The sequence below is a fragment of the Acomys russatus genome, chromosome 19 (genome assembly GCF_903995435.1).
Source record: "Acomys russatus chromosome 19, mAcoRus1.1, whole genome shotgun sequence".
In the NCBI taxonomy this organism is placed as follows: Eukaryota; Metazoa; Chordata; class Mammalia; order Rodentia; family Muridae; genus Acomys; species Acomys russatus.
The window spans coordinates 33,070,830-33,092,537 of record NC_067155.1 but is presented as its reverse complement, the minus strand read 5'-3'; the positions used below and the strand labels follow the sequence as shown (position 1 = coordinate 33,092,537).

General features: G+C 46.6%; 1 protein-coding gene across 1 annotated transcript in view; it reads left to right on the top strand.

Moving 5' to 3' along the window:
- The first annotated feature begins 2,009 nt into the window (after positions 1–2,009).
- Eif2ak1 (eukaryotic translation initiation factor 2 alpha kinase 1) overlaps positions 2,010–21,708 on the top strand; it is a 42,869-nt gene continuing 23,170 nt past the window's right edge. The window contains exons 1-6 of the mRNA XM_051162991.1: positions 2,010–2,207; positions 5,633–5,791; positions 10,152–10,285; positions 11,893–11,930; positions 13,834–13,933; positions 15,253–15,333. Of these exons, the coding sequence (XP_051018948.1) occupies positions 2,090–2,207; positions 5,633–5,791; positions 10,152–10,285; positions 11,893–11,930; positions 13,834–13,933; positions 15,253–15,333 (630 nt within the window). The 5' untranslated portion in view covers positions 2,010–2,089. The remainder of the gene's footprint in view (positions 2,208–5,632; positions 5,792–10,151; positions 10,286–11,892; positions 11,931–13,833; positions 13,934–15,252; positions 15,334–21,708) is intronic.

The following is a 21,708-nucleotide window of genomic DNA, read 5'->3' as shown; positions in this document are numbered from 1 at the left end:
GTGAGAAACTGTATAAAACAGTATAAGTCTATAAGGAACACATTAAAATAAAAAAGATAACTATACCAATTTTGCACACCACACTAAATTTGAGGTCCCAATCTACCTTGAGAGCTTCTAAGGATTGTTGTTGTTTGGAGACAGGGTTTCTCTGTGTAGCCCTGGCTGTCTTGGACTCACTTTGTAGACCAGGCTGGCCTCAGATTCACAGTGATCTGCCTGCCTCTGCCTCTCAAGTGCTGGGATTAAAGGCGTGCACCACCATAGGCTCCACCTTATTTTTTTTTTTTTGAGACAGGTTTCTTCTCCTTGAACCTGGAGCTCTCTGATTAGGCTAGACCGGCTGGCTCCCGAGAACACACTTGTCTCTGCCCCTGATAACATCCAGTCTAGCATGCATGGCTGTGCCTAGCAGCTTTTGTGTAGTGCTAAGATTCTGAACTCAGGCCCTTATATTTAAGCAGCAAGCAAACTTATCTCCTGATCCCCAGGGTGGATTTTTTTTTGAATTTGAACTTCAAGTTATGAGTCATCTAGGGTGGTCGGGGTCGGGGTGGGGGTCACAAGGGAAAAAGAACCAACCTCTGGTTTTAACACAATTATAAAGTTAGTCTCAAAAGCCAAAGGAATTCCCTTTAGGTCAGATTTTCTCTGGAATCTGGCTGGCATTTCCCATTTTGCTATGGTCTTGGATGGATCAAAGCAAGCTCAGCTCTAGTTGAGTCAGGACTTGTAGATGGGTTTATTTTTCTTTTGAAACAGACCATCATTTAGTTAGCCTGGCCTCAAACTCACTATAGCTAGACACAAAACTCCTGATCCTCAATAAAACAACAACAACAACAACAACCTCCTGATTCTCTTGCCTCCACCTCGCAAGTGCTCAATTATAGGAATTAAAAATAGAAACCACTACAACGGGTGATTTTTTTTTCGTTTTAGATGAAGTTATTGTATATAGGAAAGATTATTGAATGATTAAATAAATGGAATGAGCTAATTGGAGACGAAGCTATTATATATAAATTCAGGTTTATTGGAAGTGGCACAGGAGGGGGTTGGGGGAAGGGAAGGAGAGAGGGTAGGGAGGTGGGGGAAAAAGGGCGCCCTGGAACCATAATGTCTGGTTTATATAGTGACCCTCTGGGAGAGGGGGAAGCCCCGCCCCTAGAGGGCAGGCCATATACCGCACCCTGCAGCAGGACCTAACAACTTCTAAAATTAGATTCTTTAGGTAGCCAATTTTTCAGATTTAGCCTACTCAGTTAGAGGCTGGAGAGATGGTTCAGCACTTAAGAACACTTGCTGCTCTAGCAGAGGACCTCGGTTCAGTTCCCAGCACCCCATGGCAGATGTCATTCTTCCGTAACTCCAGTCCCAGGGGACCCAGGCACCTGGCACAAACATGAAAGCAGTTGGTCACCAAAATCGGTAAAATACTGCTTCAACCTCCCCATCACTTTCCCGACTCCCCTCCCCCGCGCCCCTGCCCTTTGTATCTTCCCCTCGGTTTATTTTCTGTGTCCATTTACCCTGCTCTTTCCTCAGTATCACTTTGTACCCTCTCTTCTAGTTTGTTAGGCTTTACCCACACTTACTCCCGCTTTTTATCCATTACAGGCTAGGATCTGCCCCTGAGCGAGAAATATGCGGTCTTTGTCTTTCCGAGTTTGGGTCACTTATACTTTCCAGAGCCAAGCTTACAGGCGTGAGATTTGAGCGTTTACGATGTCTACGGGAATAATTCGGGAGGAACAAAGGAGGGTCATCCAGTTAGTCCACATGGGTCAGGGAGAAGGGGTCTCCCAGCACTGCCCGCGCGCCGCGCCGCCGAGCCTAGCCGGCTCTACCTTGCTTGTCACGCCCACTCGGGGGGGGGGCGCGCCCGCACTAAATCAGCCAATCGTTTCCTTTCTGAAAAAAAGGGGGCGGGACTAGGAGGGCCCGCCCCTGACAGACGCTCTTCCTGGACTGTCTGGGGCGGGACTTCCGTCTGCTCTGCGGTTACTTCCGGCTCAGGGTAGAAGATTGAGGCCGACAGTGTCAAGGGACACGCAGAGCGTGGCTGTTGTCAGCGCTCCCGGCGGCGATGCTGGGGGGTGGCTCTGGAGATGGGGAGCGCGACACGGAGGACGACGCGGCGGGGGCGGTGGCCGCGCCCCCTGCCATCGACTTCCCCGCAGAAGTCTCGGACCCCAAGTATGATGGTGAGATAGGGATGGCTCGCGCGCGCATTCCCAAGGCTCGCTGTTCACCTGGGCTCCCGCTGGCCAGTGGACCTCGAGAGCCACTTAAGGCCCCAGGCCGCCTCGGGGCCTCGATCTCGGGTGCAGAGCTATAGGGCGCCGGGAGGTGGGCGGTCCTTCAAGGGTTAGGTAAATATTTACTTCAAGTGCGTCTGCGTTCTGCCGGTTTGTGGGCATTTATATTTCTTGGCCTGTTCCGTGCCACTTCCTGATTCCGCTTTTCACCTCCACGCCCTACCTTGTTTTTCTTCAGACGCAGAGAGTAATTAATCTTTGTCGCTAGAATGCGACCCGCTTCGCGGATAGGATAACTAATGATTTCTCCTAGCGAGGCAGTGTGGGAACGCGCAAATTTTCTCGAGGCTTTTTGATACACGTAAATCAAATTATGTAACATAAGGTGAGTCGTCTTCAAAACATCGGTTCTGTGTAGGTCGGCGGCCTAGTATTTTACTGAAAGTACAGTTGGTTGTTACCAGTTGCTTGGGCAGTTTTTAAAAACGAGATTGTGCCCTCCGTAGCGAATACATTGATTGAGTCGTGGTGCACACTTGTAATCCAAGCACTTGGAAAGTGGAGGCAGGAGGATCAGGAGTTGAAGGCCGGCCTGATAATCATGTTGAGTTCCAAGCCAGTTTGCAGTACATTAAGACTGTGTCTCAAAATAACCAAAGTAATTACGGTGGAGAAGAGGCTGTAGCTCAGGGAGAGATACGTGTCTTAGGTTGATTGAGATCCTTGGGTGCATCTTCCAGCACCCAAAAGAAAAACATAACATTCAAGGAGATTTTAGCTGTATACTATTCCATAGAATGAATGCCAAGTTTACATATTCCATTGAAGCTGGAAATAAGTATTTTGTAGTGGAGTTGGGGATGTAAACCACATTCAGTCTTCCTCATTTTCACTCTTAAATACTGCCGGTAGAAACTGACCATAACGAGAAATAAAAACAGCTCACTGTGGTAGCTCAGAGGGCTTTACAGAGGACAGTTGTAGGATGACTTTTTAAACGGATATGTAGATTTCCCCACACATCAAGCGGTATGTTATTGTAGCTCAAGGGCAAAGAATGCATATGTCATAGGAAAGGTCCCAGCTGTAAACATGCAAGCCTGTCGTTTCTGTGACGCGGTGATAAGAGTTTCTGCAAACCAAAGATTATTCTGGAAGGGAGTGATCTCGGACAAGCTTTAAAACTCTTTTCCTCCTCCTGTTAATAATACTGTTCTGCTTACATATTGATGAGTCTCTAAAGAGACTTAGAATACCCAAAGTTAGTTTTTTTTTTTTTTTGTAAAAAACATATGTAAAGGTCTGTGGAACTTTTGATAGGCGTAAGACCAATAGGTAAATGACATTTTACAGGCGGTCTTTACGATTTGAAGAGATCATACTGCCAATTAATGGTAGAGTCAGAAAATTCAAAACCTCACTGTAACTTTAGCCATCCTTTGCAGGAATTCGAGAGCAGATGTCAGTGTTGGACCTGGTTGCTTTAGGCCCTTTCTGTGGGACAGCAGGTGTTACATGAGTCCGTTTTCCATGTCACAGGGTTTTCAGAAGTAGTATCTTGGATTAATCCTTCACAACAAACAAAATACCCTTTTTATAGAACTACTTCTCCCAGCCCTCTGTTAACTTTTGTTCTTGAGACAGGGCCTCCCAAGCAGCTGTCATTAAAGGACTGTGTCGCCAGACTCGGCCTTTCTCTTCCTGGTGGCCTGTTTGGAGCATATTTGCCTGGGATTGGATTTGATTATCTGTTTCGTGTATGTTCACCACATCCTGCTTGGCAGACATCTAGAACTCTTAATTCAGCCGGCACTTGCAGCCAACATCTTACTACTTAGGAGAACCTGGAGTCATTTTCCCTTTCAGTTATGTTTAATCTTCTGCTTGTAACTGTGACCAGGAAGCTGGAACTTTACGGCTTTCCTTTCCCATCTGCTTAGTTAGAGTGTCTATTGGCCTTTTAGGAGTTATTTTTAATGGCGTGTGTGCGTGCGTGCGTGCGTGCGTGCGTGCGTGTATCTCTGTGGGTATGTGCATGTGAGTGCTGGTGTCTGCAGAGGCCAGAAGCTCCTGGAGCTGGTGGTTTGGAGTCTCCTGGTGTGAGTACTGGGATCTGAATCTGGGGCCCCTGCAGGTGCCGTATGTGTTCTTAACTGATGAACCACCTTACTAGCCTGTACTGGCCTTTTAAAAGCTGTCATCTTCCTATTTTTTTTTTTTTTTTTATAGCGTTTTGTTAGCTTGTTTCATGTATCCCAAGTCAGCCTCTAGCTTGTTACGTAGCCAAGGATAACCTTAAACTTTCTGATCCTCTTGCCTCCACCTCCCTATCGCTGGAATCCGAGGCATGTATGTGTGCTTGGGCCTGGCTTTATGTGGTGCTGGGGTTCGAACCCAGGGCTTCGTGTATGCTCGGCAAGCACTCTACCAACTAGCCATTTCTTTTCTTTCTTTTTTTTTTGGTTTTTCGAGACAGGGTTTCTCTGTGTAGCCTTGGCCATCCTGGACTCACTTTGTAGACCAGGCTGGCCTCAAACTCACAGCGATCCACCTGCCTCTGCCTCCCAAGTGCTGGGACTAAAGGCGTGCGCCACCACGCCCGGCTCAACTAGCCATTTCTTAAAAAACTGATTTGATCATTATTTGTTTTTTCCTATTAAAAAGTAGAATTTTGATCTAGGCTGTAGCTCAGCAGAAAGAGCATATTTGTGGCCCCAGAGCTAACCTGCCCCCCCCCCTTTCACCAAAAAGACCTGGAAAATAGATTTTTCTTATTGCAGAAAAGAGGAAATAATGAGTATAAAGAAGCCTGAAGGTCATGGTAGGACTGACCTGTAGCCTCCAGCTTTCAACTTCAGCTCAGAATCACCTCTGGGAAAATCTTACCTCCTTTTTTTTTTTTTTTTTTTTTTTTTTTAATGTCATTATGTAGGCGCGCGCGCGTGGGGTTTCATGTTCAAATGTGTGGGTACAGGTATTGGGTGTCTCTTCAATTGCTCTCCACTGTATTTACTCAAATGTGGTTGACTCTCACTGAACTTGGAACTTGCAGATTTGGCTGGTCTAGCTAGCTAGCTTTCTGCAGGGACTTCCTGCATCCGATCAGAGACGCTAAGATTACAGGGCGGTGTTACTGCTCCTGCTGGACCTTAGTGTGGGTGCCGGGGATCCAAACTCCACGGATGCTTACACAGCAAGCGTAAGCCGTCTCCCCATCTCCAGAAAACCTTTCTTAACCCAACTCACCATAACCATCCTTTGACCCTGTATTCCCCTTAAATTGCGCTATTTGTGCCGTCTTAATTAGAACATGGTATTTTGTCATTATGAGACATGCTTACTGATAACATTTCCCCTTGCTTGTTTTTCAGAGTCCGATGTCCCAGCAGAACTCCAAGTGTTAAAAGAACCCCTGCAGCAGCCCACATTCCCTTTCGTAGTGGCAAACCAGCTGCTGCTTGTCTCCTTGCTGGAACACTTGAGCCATGTGCACGAGCCAAACCCGCATCATTCGAAACAGGTGTTTAAATGTGAGTAAGACCAAAAGGGTATTGTTAAAAATTGTAAACATTGTAAAAACAAAACAAAACAAAACAAAACCCACTGCCTTTAATGCTGTGCTTCTGAGAAACAGCTAGTGTATAAAAAACTGGGTGCAGAGTGGGTGTGAGTGATTTCTCATGCCTTACGTTCATTCAGGGTCCCTTCGTGCATTTCTTATAAATGTAAAATTGCATGTGAGCCAATAAATTAAAAAGTTGTTTCACAGCAATAATGATTTTCATATCATTCTTGAGGGTCTGTTAGGCTGTGGTTGGCGAGCAGCTAAACCTTTTTATTTCTCTTCTTTGGAAGTAATGGGGATTCGATCTGGAGCCTCACTTGTGTTAGGAAAGCATGAAACACATCTCTAGACGTGACCCAAGTTTTTGAGGTTGTTCATGGAAGTCCAGGCTAGCCTCAGACTCTGTATGTCAGAGGCTAACCTTGAACTACTCATCCCTGCACCTCCCAAGTACTGGAGTACAGGCAGTATGCTACCACACTGGACTTAAGCAGTCATCCAACCCAGGGCTTCCTGTATGCAAGGCAAACGTTCTGGCAATATCCCCGGCCCCTGACTCAGTTCCTGACCAGAGGACTGGAGCTCCATACCATGTTGTTGAAAGTGTTGAATTTTTGGGCTGGCGAGATGGTTCAGTAGTTAAGAGTGCTGGCTGCTCTTCCAGAGGTCCTGAGTTCAATTCCCAGCAACCACATGGTGCTCATATCTATATGGGGATCTGGTGGCCTCTTATGGCCTACAGGTGTACATGAAGACAGAGCACTCATACATAAAATAAATAAATAAATCTTTAAAAAAAATGAAGTGTTGAATTTTGTTTTCCCTGTCTTAGGATGCTTATATTTTAGAAACATGAGCCCCAAAGTTTGCAGAATTATGTGTTATGATTTTGGTTTGCCTCATTGACTGAGACCACTGCAGCTTCTTTATTTTCAGCCGTAGATTCAGGTTCTTTTCTACTGAGAAAGCCTTTCTAAGTCTTAGACATCCCCACTGAAGATAGATATATCTTAGCTGGGTGTGATGGCACACGCCTTTAATCCCAGCAATCTGGGAGGCAGATCTCTGTGAGTTTGAGGCCAGCCTGGTATACAGAGTAAGTCTAGAACAGCCAAGGCTACACAGGGAAACCCTGTCTACAAGAGATGGCTCAGAGGTTAAGAGCACTGACTGCTCTTCCAGAGGTCCTGAGTTCAATTCCCAGCAACCACATGGTGTCTCACAACCATCTGTAATGTGATCTGATGCCCTCTTCTGGCCTGTAGGTGTACATGCAGGCAGAGCACTGTATACATAATAGTAAATAAATCTTAAAAACAAAAAAGACAAAACAAAAGGTAGTTATCCTTACATGGTTTTAGACAGTAACATGTTTTAGTAGTTAAGTAAGTATATAGTGCTATTTAAATAAACCTGGTGGACATGAAGAATGGGTAAAATATTTGTTTTCTAATAAAACTTTCATAATGTGTATGTGAGTGTGGGTACATGTGTGTTACTGCATGCATGTAGAAGTCAGGGGATGGCTTTCAGGAGTTGGTTCTCTCCGTCCACTGTGCTTCCAGGGATCAAACTGAGGTTGGCAAGTTTGCATGGGCAGAGCCTTTATGCACTGAGCATTCGTGCCAGTATCTTTTATCCCGAGTAAAGCAAATCTCATATTGTGGGCTGTAAGCAGTGTGTCTGTGGGGGATGATACTTGCAAAGGGTGCTTCTAGGTTTCAAAGTGCAGCTCCGCTGTACTAGGCTCATGGCTTTGAAAAGAAAGAAAAAGCTGAGTGCTGCTGTAATCCCAGCACTGGGGAGGTAAAAGCAGGTGGATCGCTGTGAGTTCGAGGCCAGCCTGGTCTACAAAGTGAGTCCAGGTAACCAAGGCTACACAGAGAAACCCTGTCTAGAAAAACAAAACAACAACAACAAAGTAAATCTGTGGGCACAGAATTGATTTCCTTCCCTGCACTGGGGATCACAGAGCCTTGTGCATTCAGAGCTGGTGCTGTACCACTTGACTACACCCCAGCCTGAGGGCAAAGTTCTGAGTGCCATACACTGAGCCTTTTACATGACTGAGCTTTAAAATGCACATATTTCAGGTAGATGTGGTGGTACATACCTGTAATCCCTGCGTTTGGGAGGTAGAAGCAGGAGAATGAGGAGTTGAAGGTTCAAAGCTCCCCGTCACTACATAACAAGTTTGAGGCCAGCCTCGGCTGTATGAGACACTGTCTCACTGGGAAGAAAAATGCCATTTCATTTAAAAAAAAAAAGAACTCTAGTTTAATTTAGCAGTATGCTTATTAGTCTGCAAAATTTTCCTAGGGATATGTGTATGATACTGGGTTTCTTGGAAAGAAGAATCTCTCCAGTTAGGTGTTTTCCCTTTGGTTTGCTTTCTTCTGGTGGTGCAGGCTGTCGACCAGGGCTTCATACTTGCCAGGCTTCACGCCGAGGTGCATCCTCAGGCCTATCTGTTTGTTAATTTAGTCTCCTCCCCTCTCTCTCCTGGTACTACCTCTCTTTTCCCTATTTCCTCTCTTGCTCCTCACTCTTTCCTCCCCTCCTATCCTCTGTCTTCTCATTGCTTTAGCCCTTCTCCCAGTTCCTTCCTCCTCCTTTCTTTCCTTTAAATACAAGTCATTTTATGTGTGTAGGGTTTTACCTGCATGTATGTCTGTGCAACACATGGGTGCCTGCTACCTGTAAAGGCCATAGGACAGTTGGATCTCCTGTAGTTACAGATGATTTGTGAGCTACCTTGTAGGTGCTGGGACTCAAACCCAAGTCCTCTGGAAGAGCAACCAGCTCTCTTAACCACTGAGCCATCTCTGCAGCCCTCTTTCTTTTCTTCTTTGTCTTCATCACCTTCCTCCTCCTCCTTTTTTTTTTTTTGTTGTTGTTGTTGTTTTTCGAGACAGGGTTTCTCTGTGTATGTAGCCTAGGTTGTCCTGGACTCTCTTTGTAGACCTCAAACAGCAATCCACCTGTCTCTGCCTCCTGAGTGCTGGGATTAAAGACATGTACCACCACGCTTGGCTTTTTTTGTAAGACAGAGTCTCACTGTGCAGCCCTGGACGGCCTCATACTCACCTGCCTCCACCTCTTGATTGACGGGGCCAATGATGTTCACCACCACACTCTCCCTATTCTTTCTTTTTTGTGTCTTTTCCTTTCTTTTCTGTAGAGGAATTGTAATCTAGCAACTTGGTTACTCTGGCAAGGGATTTCATCCAAAGTCCTAGGTCTGTATGATCCAGGTGGAATACAGACACGCCCTTAGTATACACCTTTAATCTCTCTAGCTCGAGTATACACATGCCTTTAGTGTACACCTTTATTCCCAAACAGTGATGCCTAACTGAGGCAAAGGGACAGATCAGAGAAAGATTTGACAGGATGAGTCAGAGATAGGATGCACCCAACTCTCATAAGAACAGACAGGAAAGAAAAGCTACTTAAGAGCAGTAGGGAGGGAGGGAGGGGGTGGAGGGAGGGGGAGTGTGTATGTGTTGGTGGAGACAGTACAGCAGAGTGAAGGAGCACAGTGTGGTTTGGGGCACCTTGGTGGAGTTCAGAGGCAGTTTTTCCAGGCAGAGCAATTCAGTGAGAAGCCAAGAGAAGCCAATTTGAATCAGTCAGCTTGGAGAGGAATTTTGAGCCAGAACCAGCTGAATTTAACTAGCCAGTCAGAGTTTAGATAGAGCTAGAAGGAGTGAGTTTACTTGGCAGTAAGTCTCAGAGGCTGAGACATTCTAGGCCTAGGTTAGCAGATGGAAGCTGAAGCCTTTAAGGTCCAGGTTCCAGAAGCTTAGATTGATTGTACAGAGGCTAGACACTCCCTTGCCTAGGCCTAGGATACTTAGAGAGAAAGTCTGTGGGCTCGGCCCAAGCCATGTATTCATCTCATCTCTCCATCTGAGGAAATAAAATCAGCATTTACACTTTCCCTCTGTTTTTCCTGTTTCCTCCCTGTTCTCTCTCCATCTTGTTTTTGTTTTCTTTTCCTTCCTCTTCCATTTCTGGTGCGGTGTGAGCCAGCACACTTGGCCCTGTCTGTATTTCTCTATGCATAAATTAAGGACATCTCTACAGAGGCAACTTTTTCTGAGGCACTTGGTGCACTGTCTGTCTGTCCATCTACTGTGCCCCACTCCCCTTTTGAGTCAGGTCTCATTTAGCCCAGGCTAGCTCCAAATTGACTGGGTAGCCAATAGAACACTGGACTCTGGATCCTCCTTTCTTAGCATCTGGGGTTAGAGGTTTGCTCGCCTTGCCCTCCTGCTGTCAGTTTTCCAAATACCACCTCATCGTGTCTTTTTTTTATATAGTACTTTGCCAGACTTTTATCAAGATGGGGCTGCTGTCTTCATTTACCTGCAGTGATGAGTTTAGCTCACTGAGGCTGCACCACAACAGAGCCATCACTCACTTAATGCGGTCTGCCAAAGAGAGAGTTCGCCAGGTAAGCCCTACCAGCTGTGCTCTGTGTATGACAGGCAAATCTGAATTTCAAAAGAGCTGGATGTGGGAGCTGAAGAGATAGCTCAGTAGTTAAGAGCACTTGCACAGGGTCCAAGTTTGGTTCCCAGCACCTACATGGTGGCTCACAATCTTTGGTCACTCTTTAGTGACTTCTGTGTGCACCAGGCACTGAATGAGGTAGGTACATGTTGGCAAAAACACTCAAACACATAAAATATATTAAGAAAAAAAGAAAGATAAAAGAAAAATGTAATATATTAAAAAAATAAATAAATAATAAAAAAAATAAAAAATAAAGAGAAAGAAAGAAAAGAGCACTGTTTTGTTCAGTGTGTGATTCAGTGGCAGGCATTTGCCTAGTGTGCCTAGTGCTGTGGGTTCTATCTTTAGCACTGAAAAAAAAGTTGAAAAAAAGACATATATTTTTAAAGCATTACTTAATTATATGAGTTGTTCTTAAAAATAGAAACTTGGTCAAGATGACAATATTAATTTTTGTCACTCATATACTTTTATGGAAGCTGGGGGGAAATGGGAAAAATAGACAAAATCTAAACCCTCATGAAGCTTACATTCCGATGTAGCGGGCAGTAAGCAATTGGGAAAGTTAGAACAGACGTGAGGGGGGCACATGGGTAGTGAAGGGGATTAGGAAATGTTGGGAGGGAGCGCCATGTGACTTCCATGTACAGTGCCTGTTGCGGGCTTCACTGAGAAAGTGGTCACTTCAGAACTGAGAGGCAGGCACCTGCAGGTGCATGGAGGTGAAGTGGTCCAGGCAGAGCCACAGTATTCAAAAGTGCCCTTTGTTGAGCACGTGCTGGCTGCAGTGTGCTGCTTAGACAGAGCAAAGGGGAGGAGCCATGGAGGCATGGGATGGTTGCCTCCTCACTCCTTGCTTACTGAACCCACTACAGGGAGCAGCAGGCTGGGCAGCAACAACAGTACTGTTACCTGCCGCTGTTTTCTTCTTTATTATTTTTTTGTTTGTGACAGTCTCACACTGTAGCCCAGGCAGTTCTAGAACCTTATGCAGCCCATGCTGGCGTCAGACTCTCCAAACATTGGCTCTAGGCCTCCCAAGAGCTGGAATTACAAGTGTGAATCACTATGGCAAGCTTGGAGTAGGGTCTTGAGACCATTTTAGTGACATTGGTTGTACACAGAGAGGACACAGGAAACATCTCAGGATTTTGAGCATAAGAATATTGCAACAGGTTCACACCTGCTACTGTGCAGGAAACAGATGGAGAGCATCAAGGGCAGGGAGACAGGTGCAGGATATGGGCAAGAACGTGGCTCCAAAATGAGGTGGTGGCGAGGGAGAGGGGAGAAGTCAATTTCTACGTAGATTTTTTGAAGTGAAGTCAGTTTTTGCTTATGGAGCTCCTTGTGAGTAAACTCTCAGCTCTGAAATATTTTTAATCTTAAACTATTAAGTCATTTTAAAATGTTATTTTTAAGCTGGGTATGTGGCTCAGTCCTGTCATCCCAGCACTCAGGCATTTGGGTTATTGCAATGTTGAACTTTGTTCATTGTTCATTAGCTGTTTCAAGCGGTTCTTAAAGGTCATGTTTTGGTTTTAGGGTCCTTGTGAAGATAACTCTTACATGCAGAAAATCAGGTACGTATCTGATGCTTTTCCACGACCTCAATCGACTAAATTGAAAGAAACCAAAATTAATTTATAAAAATTATTTCTTTATTCTTTGTTTTCTGAGACGTATTCTTGCTGTGCAGTCCAGTTTCGCCTGGAAATTAACTCTCATCCTCTTGCCGCTGCTCCCAGAGTGTGGGTTACAGCCTTGTCCTGCCTCCATGCCTTTCCGCACTGGGGAGGTGAAGGACCTTGTCTCCTGAACCTCGCACTGCTCTAAGATTGCCTTTGCTTCTCACGTCCCCACTGAGTGTGGACTCTTGTCAGCCTGCCTTTGCCTTTCTCTTTCTTTCTTTCTTTCTTTTTTCTTTTTTGGAGACAAAAGTCTCATGTAGCTCAGGTAGTTCTCAGGTTTGCTGTGTAGCTGAGACTGACCTTAAACTCTTGGGCCTCCTGCCTCTAAGTGCTCAGACTGCAAGCAGAAAGCCACTACATTTGGCTATCTACATTTTGTATTAGAGTGTATATATTTGTATGCACCTGTGTGCAGCTGTGTTTGGAGGTTGATAAAAGGTGCTTTTCTCCATCTTGCTCCCCATTGCATATTTTTTTTTAACATTTTAAATTAAAAAAAATTTTTTTTTACTTTTATTGAATGTTAATGATTTGCACATCACATACCAAAATCCTTCTCTTCCCCCCAGTAAAATAAAACAAACAGATAAACAAAAAAATCTTGCCACAGAAGCTGCAGTGTATCACGCAGTATAGCCTTTTGTCCACATATGTTTACTTCCAAATGTTCATTGCTACGAGTCGTGGCTCTGGTTGGAGGCCTACATTGCATATTGCATATTGGGGGCACAGAGTCTTCTTGCCTGTGAAGCTTTCTGATGCTCTTAGTCTAGCCAGCTCGCCTGCTTGCTCTAGGACCCTTGTTTCTTCCTCACTATTGCTGAGCTTGAGGGCGGCCGCCATGCCCGGCATGCGCTTATGTGAGTGCCTGCCGTGAGCAGCACTGCAGTCCTCGTGCTCACATGCAGCAGCGAGTGCTTTCCCCTGAGCCCTCCCCACAGCCCTCCCTCTTCCCTGATGGGTTTTGAGGGAAGTCTGCTGCAACCTAAACTGTCTTTATACTGGAGATCCTCCTGCTGGGATCTAAACATGAGCACCCATGTTCAGTAACTGTTAATTTGACTACTGACACTCTTAGGAGACTACCATTGGCCTTTTACTTTGTTTACAAACTTTTAAAAAGTTCAGGCCAGCCAAGATAACACAGAGAAACCCTGTCTCCAAAAAAAAAAAATCAAATCTGTAAGGCTCCTGCATCATTCCTGGGTTTGAGGTTGGACGTCGCTTAGTAGTGTACGGCTGTAATTCCAGCACATGGAAAACAGAGACGGGAGGCTTGCCACATGTTGAAGGCCAGCCATGGCCTACATAGTGCCAGAAAGCCTTGACTCCAATGTAAGACCTTACCTCAAATCCCCAGCTACCCACCAAAAAACCCTCTGAAACGAGAAGTGTAAGTGAAACTAGCTGGTAATGGATGTGCACGGCAGAAATGGCAGCACGTAGGAGGCTCACGGCAGCAGCCTCAGAAGCCACTGTCAGCTGTGGCCATCTGAGACCCCAGCTCTCAGAAGGAGAGACAAAGCTCTATCTGTTTTTTGCTGTGTATAAAGCATAATAGCTGATTTCTACTGGAATGTATTACTGATTTTAATGAGCCCTCTTGCCGTTTTTATGACATTCTTCATAGCCTAGCCATCTTCTTCCCATAGGAAATTAGACATTTCTTTTCGCTGATTCTTTCTACTTTGCCATTTGTTCACTGACAAATGAGTCTCAGCGGGTTGGTCACACGGTGCATACATTTGATTGCCTTGTCTTAATGTTGATGGCCTGTTTGTATTTTAACTTTTAGATCCAAGGAGATAGCTTTCGAAGCACAGACGTCACGCTACTTAAATGAATTTGAAGAGCTTGCTATCTTAGGAAAAGGAGGATATGGAAGAGTATACAAGGTTCGGTTTGGGTTTTTTTACTGTTTGTTCATTTTGACCTGTTACACTGTAAATGTGTGTATTTTGAGAAGTTATTTTCGTTACTATGATTAGAAGTACCCAGAGATTTCTAAAAATCACGTGTTTTTATTTTTATTTATCATTTACAGGCAGTTGATAGGTTTTAATATTTTCCTAATCATGTTGGTGATTGTTTAGGTAGATTCTAGAAACTCTGAGTTTTTACTCTGTAGTTTAGGGTTATTAAAAATGTGTTGTAAGGCAGGCGTGGTGGCACACCTTAAATTCTAGTACCGGGTGGCAGAGGCAGGTGGATCTATGAATTTGAAGTTACGCTGGTCTAAAAAGTAAATGCCACAGCAGCCAGGGCTACATAATGACAACTTGTCTCAAAACAGAGAGAGGAGGAGGAGGAGGAGGAGGAGGAGAAAAACAAGTGTTGTAAAAAGAGATGAGAGTGGGGGGAAATGGGATTAACAAAGGTGGGAGGGGAGCGATTTGTATTTGTTCAGGTATGACAACCAAAGAGCAAACTTAGTAAAAATAGAATTTAAAAGTATTTTTAACTTGCCAGGCGGTGGTGGCGCACGCCTTTATCCCCAGCACTTGGAGGCAGAGGCAGGTGGATCTCTGAGTTTGAGGTCAGCCTGGTCTACAAAGAGAGCTCCAGGACAGCCAAGGTTACACAGAGAGACCCTATGGCAACCCCCCCCCCCAAAAGTATTTTTTAACCTCATGTTTTTAATCTATAGTTTAAAGATTTTTCAGCAGGGTGATGAGGAGATTGGCCTTCTTAAATTAGAAGTTGAAACTTGAAAACAATGTGTTGTAAGAGCCTGTGCTGCTGGAGCTATGCCTCAGCTGGGAGCGTTTGCCTGGCATGCTCAAAGCCCGGGACCCAATGCCCAGCACCACACAGACCTCTAGTGCTGCATGCCTGTGGGAGCTGCAGATAGGGGGGTCCCAAGTTCAGGGTCATACTTGGGTACATAATGAGGCCAGCCTGGGCTACCTGAGACCTGGTCTCAAAAAGAATAAAATAAAAAATTGAGTTACTGAAAACACCATGTTTCTGTGCTTGGGGCTGTATGTGGCATTCTTGATCTTCAGGCTGGGAGCCACTGGGGTTGGACACGGCTTAGCTAGAAAGCTCCTGGTCTAGATGACTGGAGCTGACTGCCCCCCTTGTAGGAAGAATGGCTTCGGCTTGATTTGAACTCCAGTTGGTTTGGGTTATCAGACTTCACAAGAGATGAATTCCTTTATTAAGTTGCATTTGATAGAATTTAATACTCTTTCTTTTCTTCTGATTTTTTTAGGTCCGGAACAAATTAGATGGTCAGCATTATGCAATTAAGAAAATCCTGATTAAGAGTGCAACTAAAACAGACTGTATGAAGGTATAGTGTGTGTGTGTGTGTGTGTGTGTGTGTGTGTGTACGCCCGTGTGCGCCCATGCGGTGATTTTGGGTGTGAGAGTGATGTTCCTTAGGCACCGTCCACCTTGTGTTACAGACAAGGTCCCTCACTGTATGTACTGGAGCAGCTCACCGAGTAGGCAGGACTGGTTGGCCAGTGAGCCCCAGGGACCCTCATCTCAGCCTCCTCAGAGCTGAAATTAAAAGCATGTGACCTGCCAGTCTTTTTTTCTTTCTTAAATGTGAATTCAAACTCAAGTTTTCATGCTTGGCAAATTGAGCACTTTACTGACCAAGCTATCTCCCTTATCCTGAGGGTAGAATTTCAGAAAATGATTTGAGGTGGGCCCAGCATGATGGTGCTAACTGGAGGTAGGTGAAAGGGACCCCCACATAAGTGGGTGGGGCTCCCTCAAGTGGGTGGGGCTCCCTCCCTGACCCAGGATTAGGCACAAACCACACCCAAACACCTATTTTCACATAGAGATCCTTTATTAAGTGGGGAACAAAAGTAAAAGTGGCTGCTCTCTAACTCAGGCAGAAAAACAGCAGCAAATGACCTTGCAGGTGTTACTTTTCAGGGGAGAAAGGCGCCGGGGCGGGGGGGGGGTGTCTGTGTTAGCATAGGCTAGGATGCTGCAGTTTGTTCCAGTTGGGCATGTTAGTTAGGTGAACCACAGGGGGCTTTTGATTGCTGGACCTTGGTAGTCAGCTTCAGAAATGAGACTGGTATAAGAAAGTGTCCAAAAGCCAGGCATGGTGGCACATGCCTTTAACCCCAGCACTTGGGAGGCAGAGGCAGGCAGATTGCTGTGAGTTCGAGGCCAGCCTGATCTACAAAGCGAGTCCAGGACAGCCAAGGCTACACAGAGAAACCCTGTCTCAAAAAACTAAAAAACAAAAGAAAGCACCTAAAATAAGGGAATAGACCTTGGTGGCTAGCTTTGAGGATGTATGTAATCTATGGTTCACAAGGGAGAGGGAAGGGCAGGGCTTGCCAGTGCCAGGTTTGCCAAAGCCAGGCCTGCTCGAGCCCTTCATTTCCACCTTTTTGTTTTATTTTTGGGTCCATGGGTGTTGGGTAAGTGGCCATCATTCTCTCTGGCTACTTCCTGCTGATCAGGGACGAAGATTAGGGAAGAGAGAATCAGTCATTAGTCTATGGAGTCGACAGTGGGTCTAGTGGGGAGGAAAGAGCAAGAGGCTTAGGAGAAAAGTACGAAAGTCAGTGAGTTCTGGGTCAAGGAGCTGGAAGGTTCCTTAGAGCCACAGATCAGTGATCGCCTCATACAAGTCGTCTGGCTCTCGAAAGGGTGTTCGCAGAAGCCACAGGTCCTCCCTGATGCCATCAAGGAACTGCCCCCATGCCCAGATGAGGTCGGGTGAGGAAACAGTGTCATCTTCAGTGGCAAGAGGTTAGTAATGCGTGAGGAGGAGCTGATTAAAAGTTTGATTATTGATTTGTTTAGTTAACAAAGAAGAAAGGCAGTTAAGGAATAGGAAGGCAAAAAGTAATAGGACAGGGGACGGGATAGATCCTGCTAGCTTGGGGGGGGGGGGAGCCGGAGTTAAAGTAATAGGACAGGGACGGGATAGATCCTGCTAGCTGGGGGGGGGGGAGCTGGAGTTAAAGTAATAGGACAGGGGACAGGCTAGATCCTGCTAGCGGGTGGGGGGGGGGAGCCGGAGTTAAAGGGGAAGCTCCTTTAGTAGGTTCTCAGAAAGGCAGGTTAGCTTAAACCTTTTCCTCTGCCACCACCCATTGTTAATGAGATAGCAGCATTCGTCTCTGCAGGCAGACAATTCCCCCTTTCTCTGCTGTAAAGAGATCTTGGTGGGAGACTTAGGCCAGAGAAGTAAGCTTGGTGTTGGACAGAGGCCAGAGACCAGGCCATGGTGTCTAGGCAGAGTTGTAATTTGGCTTCGAAATCTTCAGCTGTGGAAACAGAACGGCCCAAAGTACTGCCTGCCATAGCTGTCCCAGTAAAGGCAGTGGCTGGACTTACACCCACCATAATAGTCAGGAAAGCAGCCCTGGTGAAACGGGTCCTTGAGAGGAGCCAGTAGAATTCAGATTGGTTATATAAGGTTAACTGGGGGACAACTGCCACCTACCAGAAAACAGTCCAGTTGCATTGGGGAAAATATAATCTGAAAGGATCCCATTGCACCAAAATAGCCTTCCCTGGGTTCCCAGGCGTGTTTTAGAATTGAGACCCTTTGGGAATGTGGATGATTGGGGAGGCTTTTGTTAAATGGTGAGAGGACGGATGGTCTGCAGCAGATTTTTGGGACTAGGGTGGAGAGGTTGAGAGACCCGTTTCTGGCTCCCAAAGGGGAGGTTGAGCAGTTATTAGTGGGAGGCACTGGAAACCAGAGCATCACCCAGGAGAGGAGCTGCAGCCAGGGGATGGCATTGAAGGGATGTGCAGAGGAAGCCGTGGGAGACAGCGATGAAGGGAGGGGCCAGGGAAGTTTAGGAAAGAGACTTTGTTGGAGAGTGTTTTAAGGGAAGATGCCTGGGAAAGTTTGGGCTGGAGTGAGAGTCCAAGGTAGGTGACTTGGGGAGAGGAGCATTGAGCTTTGGAAGGGGTGCCCCGGTACCCCCTAGAGCCAAGGAGATTGACGAGTGAGGCAGTGTCAGATCGGCTGTCGGAGGGAAGGACTGCAAAGGAGGAAGCCATCCACATGCTGGAGTAGACAGAGGGAAGAGGGGAAGGCAGGCCAAGTCTGTAGCCAGTGCCTGGCAAAAAGGTAGGATTGTCTCTGAGGCCCTGGGAAGGGACAGTCCGGGTTAGTTGTCAGGATTGCTGAGTACCCGCGTCTGTCCAAGTAAAGGCAAAAGATCTTCAGAGCAAGTATCCAGGGCCATTGAGAAAAAGGCATCTTTAAGGTCTAAGACTGAAAAGTGGGTAGTGTTGCCTGGGATAGAAGATTGGGTGGTGTAAGGGATAGGAACCTGGGATGGATAGGTGTAGCAGCAGCGTTAGTGGCGTGTAGCTCCTGGACCAGGCAGAAGTTCCTTTTTTTTTTTTTTTTTTTTTTAAACTGCTTGTATGGGAGTAAGGTAAAGGGGTGGGGCATAAAAACAGGATAAAAGAGACTGAGTGAGGACTTTGAGGCCTCAGAGGCTGTTAAGGGTAGGGGGTATTGTGGTTTAGAAATGTAGACAAATGGCTCTTTGCATTTAATCTAAAGAGGCTTATGCTGTGTACCAAGAGACAGGGAGGTGGTATCCCTTACAATGGGATTGACGAGAGAAGGATGCTGAGGATGAGGGGTTTGGGGATTTTGGAGAGTGAGGGAGTATAGATGGAGGCCAAGGAAAGAAAGGGGGAAATGCAGGGGTACCCTGGGAGCTGTTGCAATGGTAGAAGGCAAAAGTAATGCCAGTTATGGAGAAAAATATCCCTTCCTAGCAAGGGAATGGACATGAGGGCATGAGGAGAAAAGAATAAGAAAAGAGGGTTAAGTGGTTAAGAGCACTAGCTGCTCTTCCAAAGGTCCTGAGCTCAATTTCCATCAACCACATGGTAGCTCACAACCATCTATAATGAGATCTGGTGCCCTCTTCTGGTCTGCAGGTGAAACACTGTATACATAATAAATAAATCTTTAAAAAGAAGGAGAATAAGAAGAGAGGAGGAAAAGCCTTTGAAGGGACAAGTTAAGAGAGGATTCTTGAGGGGTCTGGAGAACTGACCATATACTCTATTGATGGGAAGAAGGGTGAGGGCATCCCAGAATTCCTTCAGGACTGAAAAAGTAGCCTTGGTACCTAGGAGGAATGTGATGAGGCGGCCTGACAACAGTTGAGACCCTAGGCTCCTGGAAGAATGATTGGTGTGGGTTTAGTCTGTCTCAGCTGCTAGGCCCAGTGGGTCCAGGGGACGTACTGGAAGGCTGAATGACACCCCCCAGCCCCCTGGGGAGGCTGTATATGCCCTGGGGGCACTCTGATGCCCAATGGCCCTGTTATTGATACTTAGGGCGAGTTCACATTGGCCTTTAAGGATTTGGACAGGTATAAGGACTTGGACAGGTACGGACAAGGTCCTGGTGGCTCCTTATGACCTGACCTTCCCCTCCTTGGGGCCATCCCAGAAACAGGCATTTTCTGGAAGGCCTGAGCCAAGAGTTGGTAGTTGTGTTTTTTGTTGCACTCATTGCTGTTATGGTAGACTTGAATGCCAGGGCCAGGACCTCAGCCTGGGTGTAAGTAGGTGTTATGTCTGGGTATGATTGGGCAGAAAAGTAGGTCATAAGAAGTTGCTGGCTATTTGGGGTCTCAGGGTCTGGGGCTTATCCTGAAGCGGGGTCTGTGTAAGGCACTGGAGGAACTGAGAGAGATTTTCAGACTTGTCTTGAATTACCTCCTGGACCATTTGAAAGTTAATTAAGGGCTACTCCCTTAGGCCAGAGAGGAGATGAGTAATGGAACAGTCCCTGGCCTGGCAACCAGCATTGCAATTGTAGTCCCAGGAAGGGTCCATGTCAAGGGTGGGGGACTGTGGTGGCCCTGCTGAGATCGTCTCTATCTGGGTGGTGTATTTGGTCTGTATGGTCATGAGCCTTCTCCCAGACACATCTGCATTCCTTGGGGAGCAGGTTGTTAGAGGTTGTTGAAGGTGAGGTTGTAGGACTGGGTTAGGTATTAGAATTGTTTGATAAAGGTGATGGGGACTGAGGTAAAAGAACCCAGCTGTTAGTCAAGCAGGGCAAGTTCACTAAGGGAGAAAGGGTGGTAAACATGAGTAGGGCCTCCCACACCTGCTACTGCTGAGGGGCAGGACTGAGGCAGGGGCCGGGAGCAGTGTGTCACAAGAGTGAGTCTGAGGAGGACTAAAAACAGGAGGGGCATTTATTAGGGGTGGGCTGGATTGAGCGGTGGAAGTGGGGGAGGGGCAGTGAGGGTTGATGACACAGAGGCCAGCCTTTGTGGCCTTGGTTAACCCCAGGTAGATGGAGAAAGGGGACGGTGGCAGATGAAGGAGATTGTTGGGAAGGTGACTGGGTGTGGACAGGGAGGAAGAGGGTAATAGTTTCAGTTTCAGGAGCAGCAGAGTCCAGAGGGGCTAAGGACTTAAGAAGGGGCGGGTGTGGCTTGGAGCAAAGAAAGGACAAAGCAGAGGCCAAATGATCTCTTTCCATTTTCCTGTGTGCTCACAAGCCCTGTAAGGATCCTGAGTAATGTTAGGATCCAGGGAGCAGTTAGGTGGCCATTTAGATTGGTTGTCTAGAGGATGTAGAGGCCTAGCCTGGGTACCGTAGTGAACCGACTTAGTAGATATGATGTCTGAGAGCTTAGCTGTTTCAGGTTTTGGAGGAGTCATCCCAAAGGCCAGTCAGTGAGAATGGAGCGTGTGGAACTCGCTCAGTGGGTGCTCAGTGGGCTAATGTTGAGAGACCAAGGGCCCCCCTGTATCCTGAGAGACCAGAACAGAATTCCTGGGAAGGAGAGGATTGTTACCCAGACTCCATCACCAAAAAAGGGACCCCAGTGAATCTGCACCCCAATGGGTCCAAGAATCTGAGACCCATCTGCAGGGTTTCTGGACAGTTAAGAGCAGGCACCAGATTCTAGCAGCACAGCCACCAAAAGTGAGGGAGGGGGTAGCCCTGCCCAAGCCAGACTGGATGGAATGTGCCTACCAGCCGTCCAAGAGGTCCACCGTCCTAGCCAATTAAGGTCGTGGTGGGGCATAGACTCCCCAGAGTCATAGAGCAGAGATACGACACAGGCTGTGACCGGATAGATAACCTGGGGTCTGTTTAGGACAGCAAGGGTTGGGGACTTAACAATCAGCCACTGTCGGATGAAGGAATCGGGCGCCAGGTGGACTGGGGCATGTGAAAAAAGGTTGGGGGGTTACCGGTCATATCGGTCACTGCATGAAGGGGCCCCTCACATGGTGGGGTGGAGGACACCTCTCAGACTCTGGGTTAGGCACAAACCACACCCAAACACCTATTTTCACATAGAGCTTCTTTATTAAGTGGGGAATATAAATAAAAGTGGCTGCTCTCTAACTCAAGCAGAAAAACAGCAGCAAATGACCTTGCAGGTGTTACTTTTCAGGGGAGAAAGGGGGAGGTCTGTGTTAGCATAGGCTAGGATGTAGTCAGTGGTTTGCTCCCATTGGGCATGTTAATTAGGTGAACCAAAGGGAGCTTTTGATTGCTGGACCTTGGTAGTCAGCCTCAGAAAAATGAGACTGGTATAAGAAAGTGTCCAAATACGGAAAGACCTTGGTGGCTAGCTTTGAGGATGTATGTAATCTATGGTTTACAAGGGAGAGGGAGAGGGAAGGGCAGGGCTTGCCAGTGCCAGGTTTGCCAAAGCCAGGCCTGCTCGAG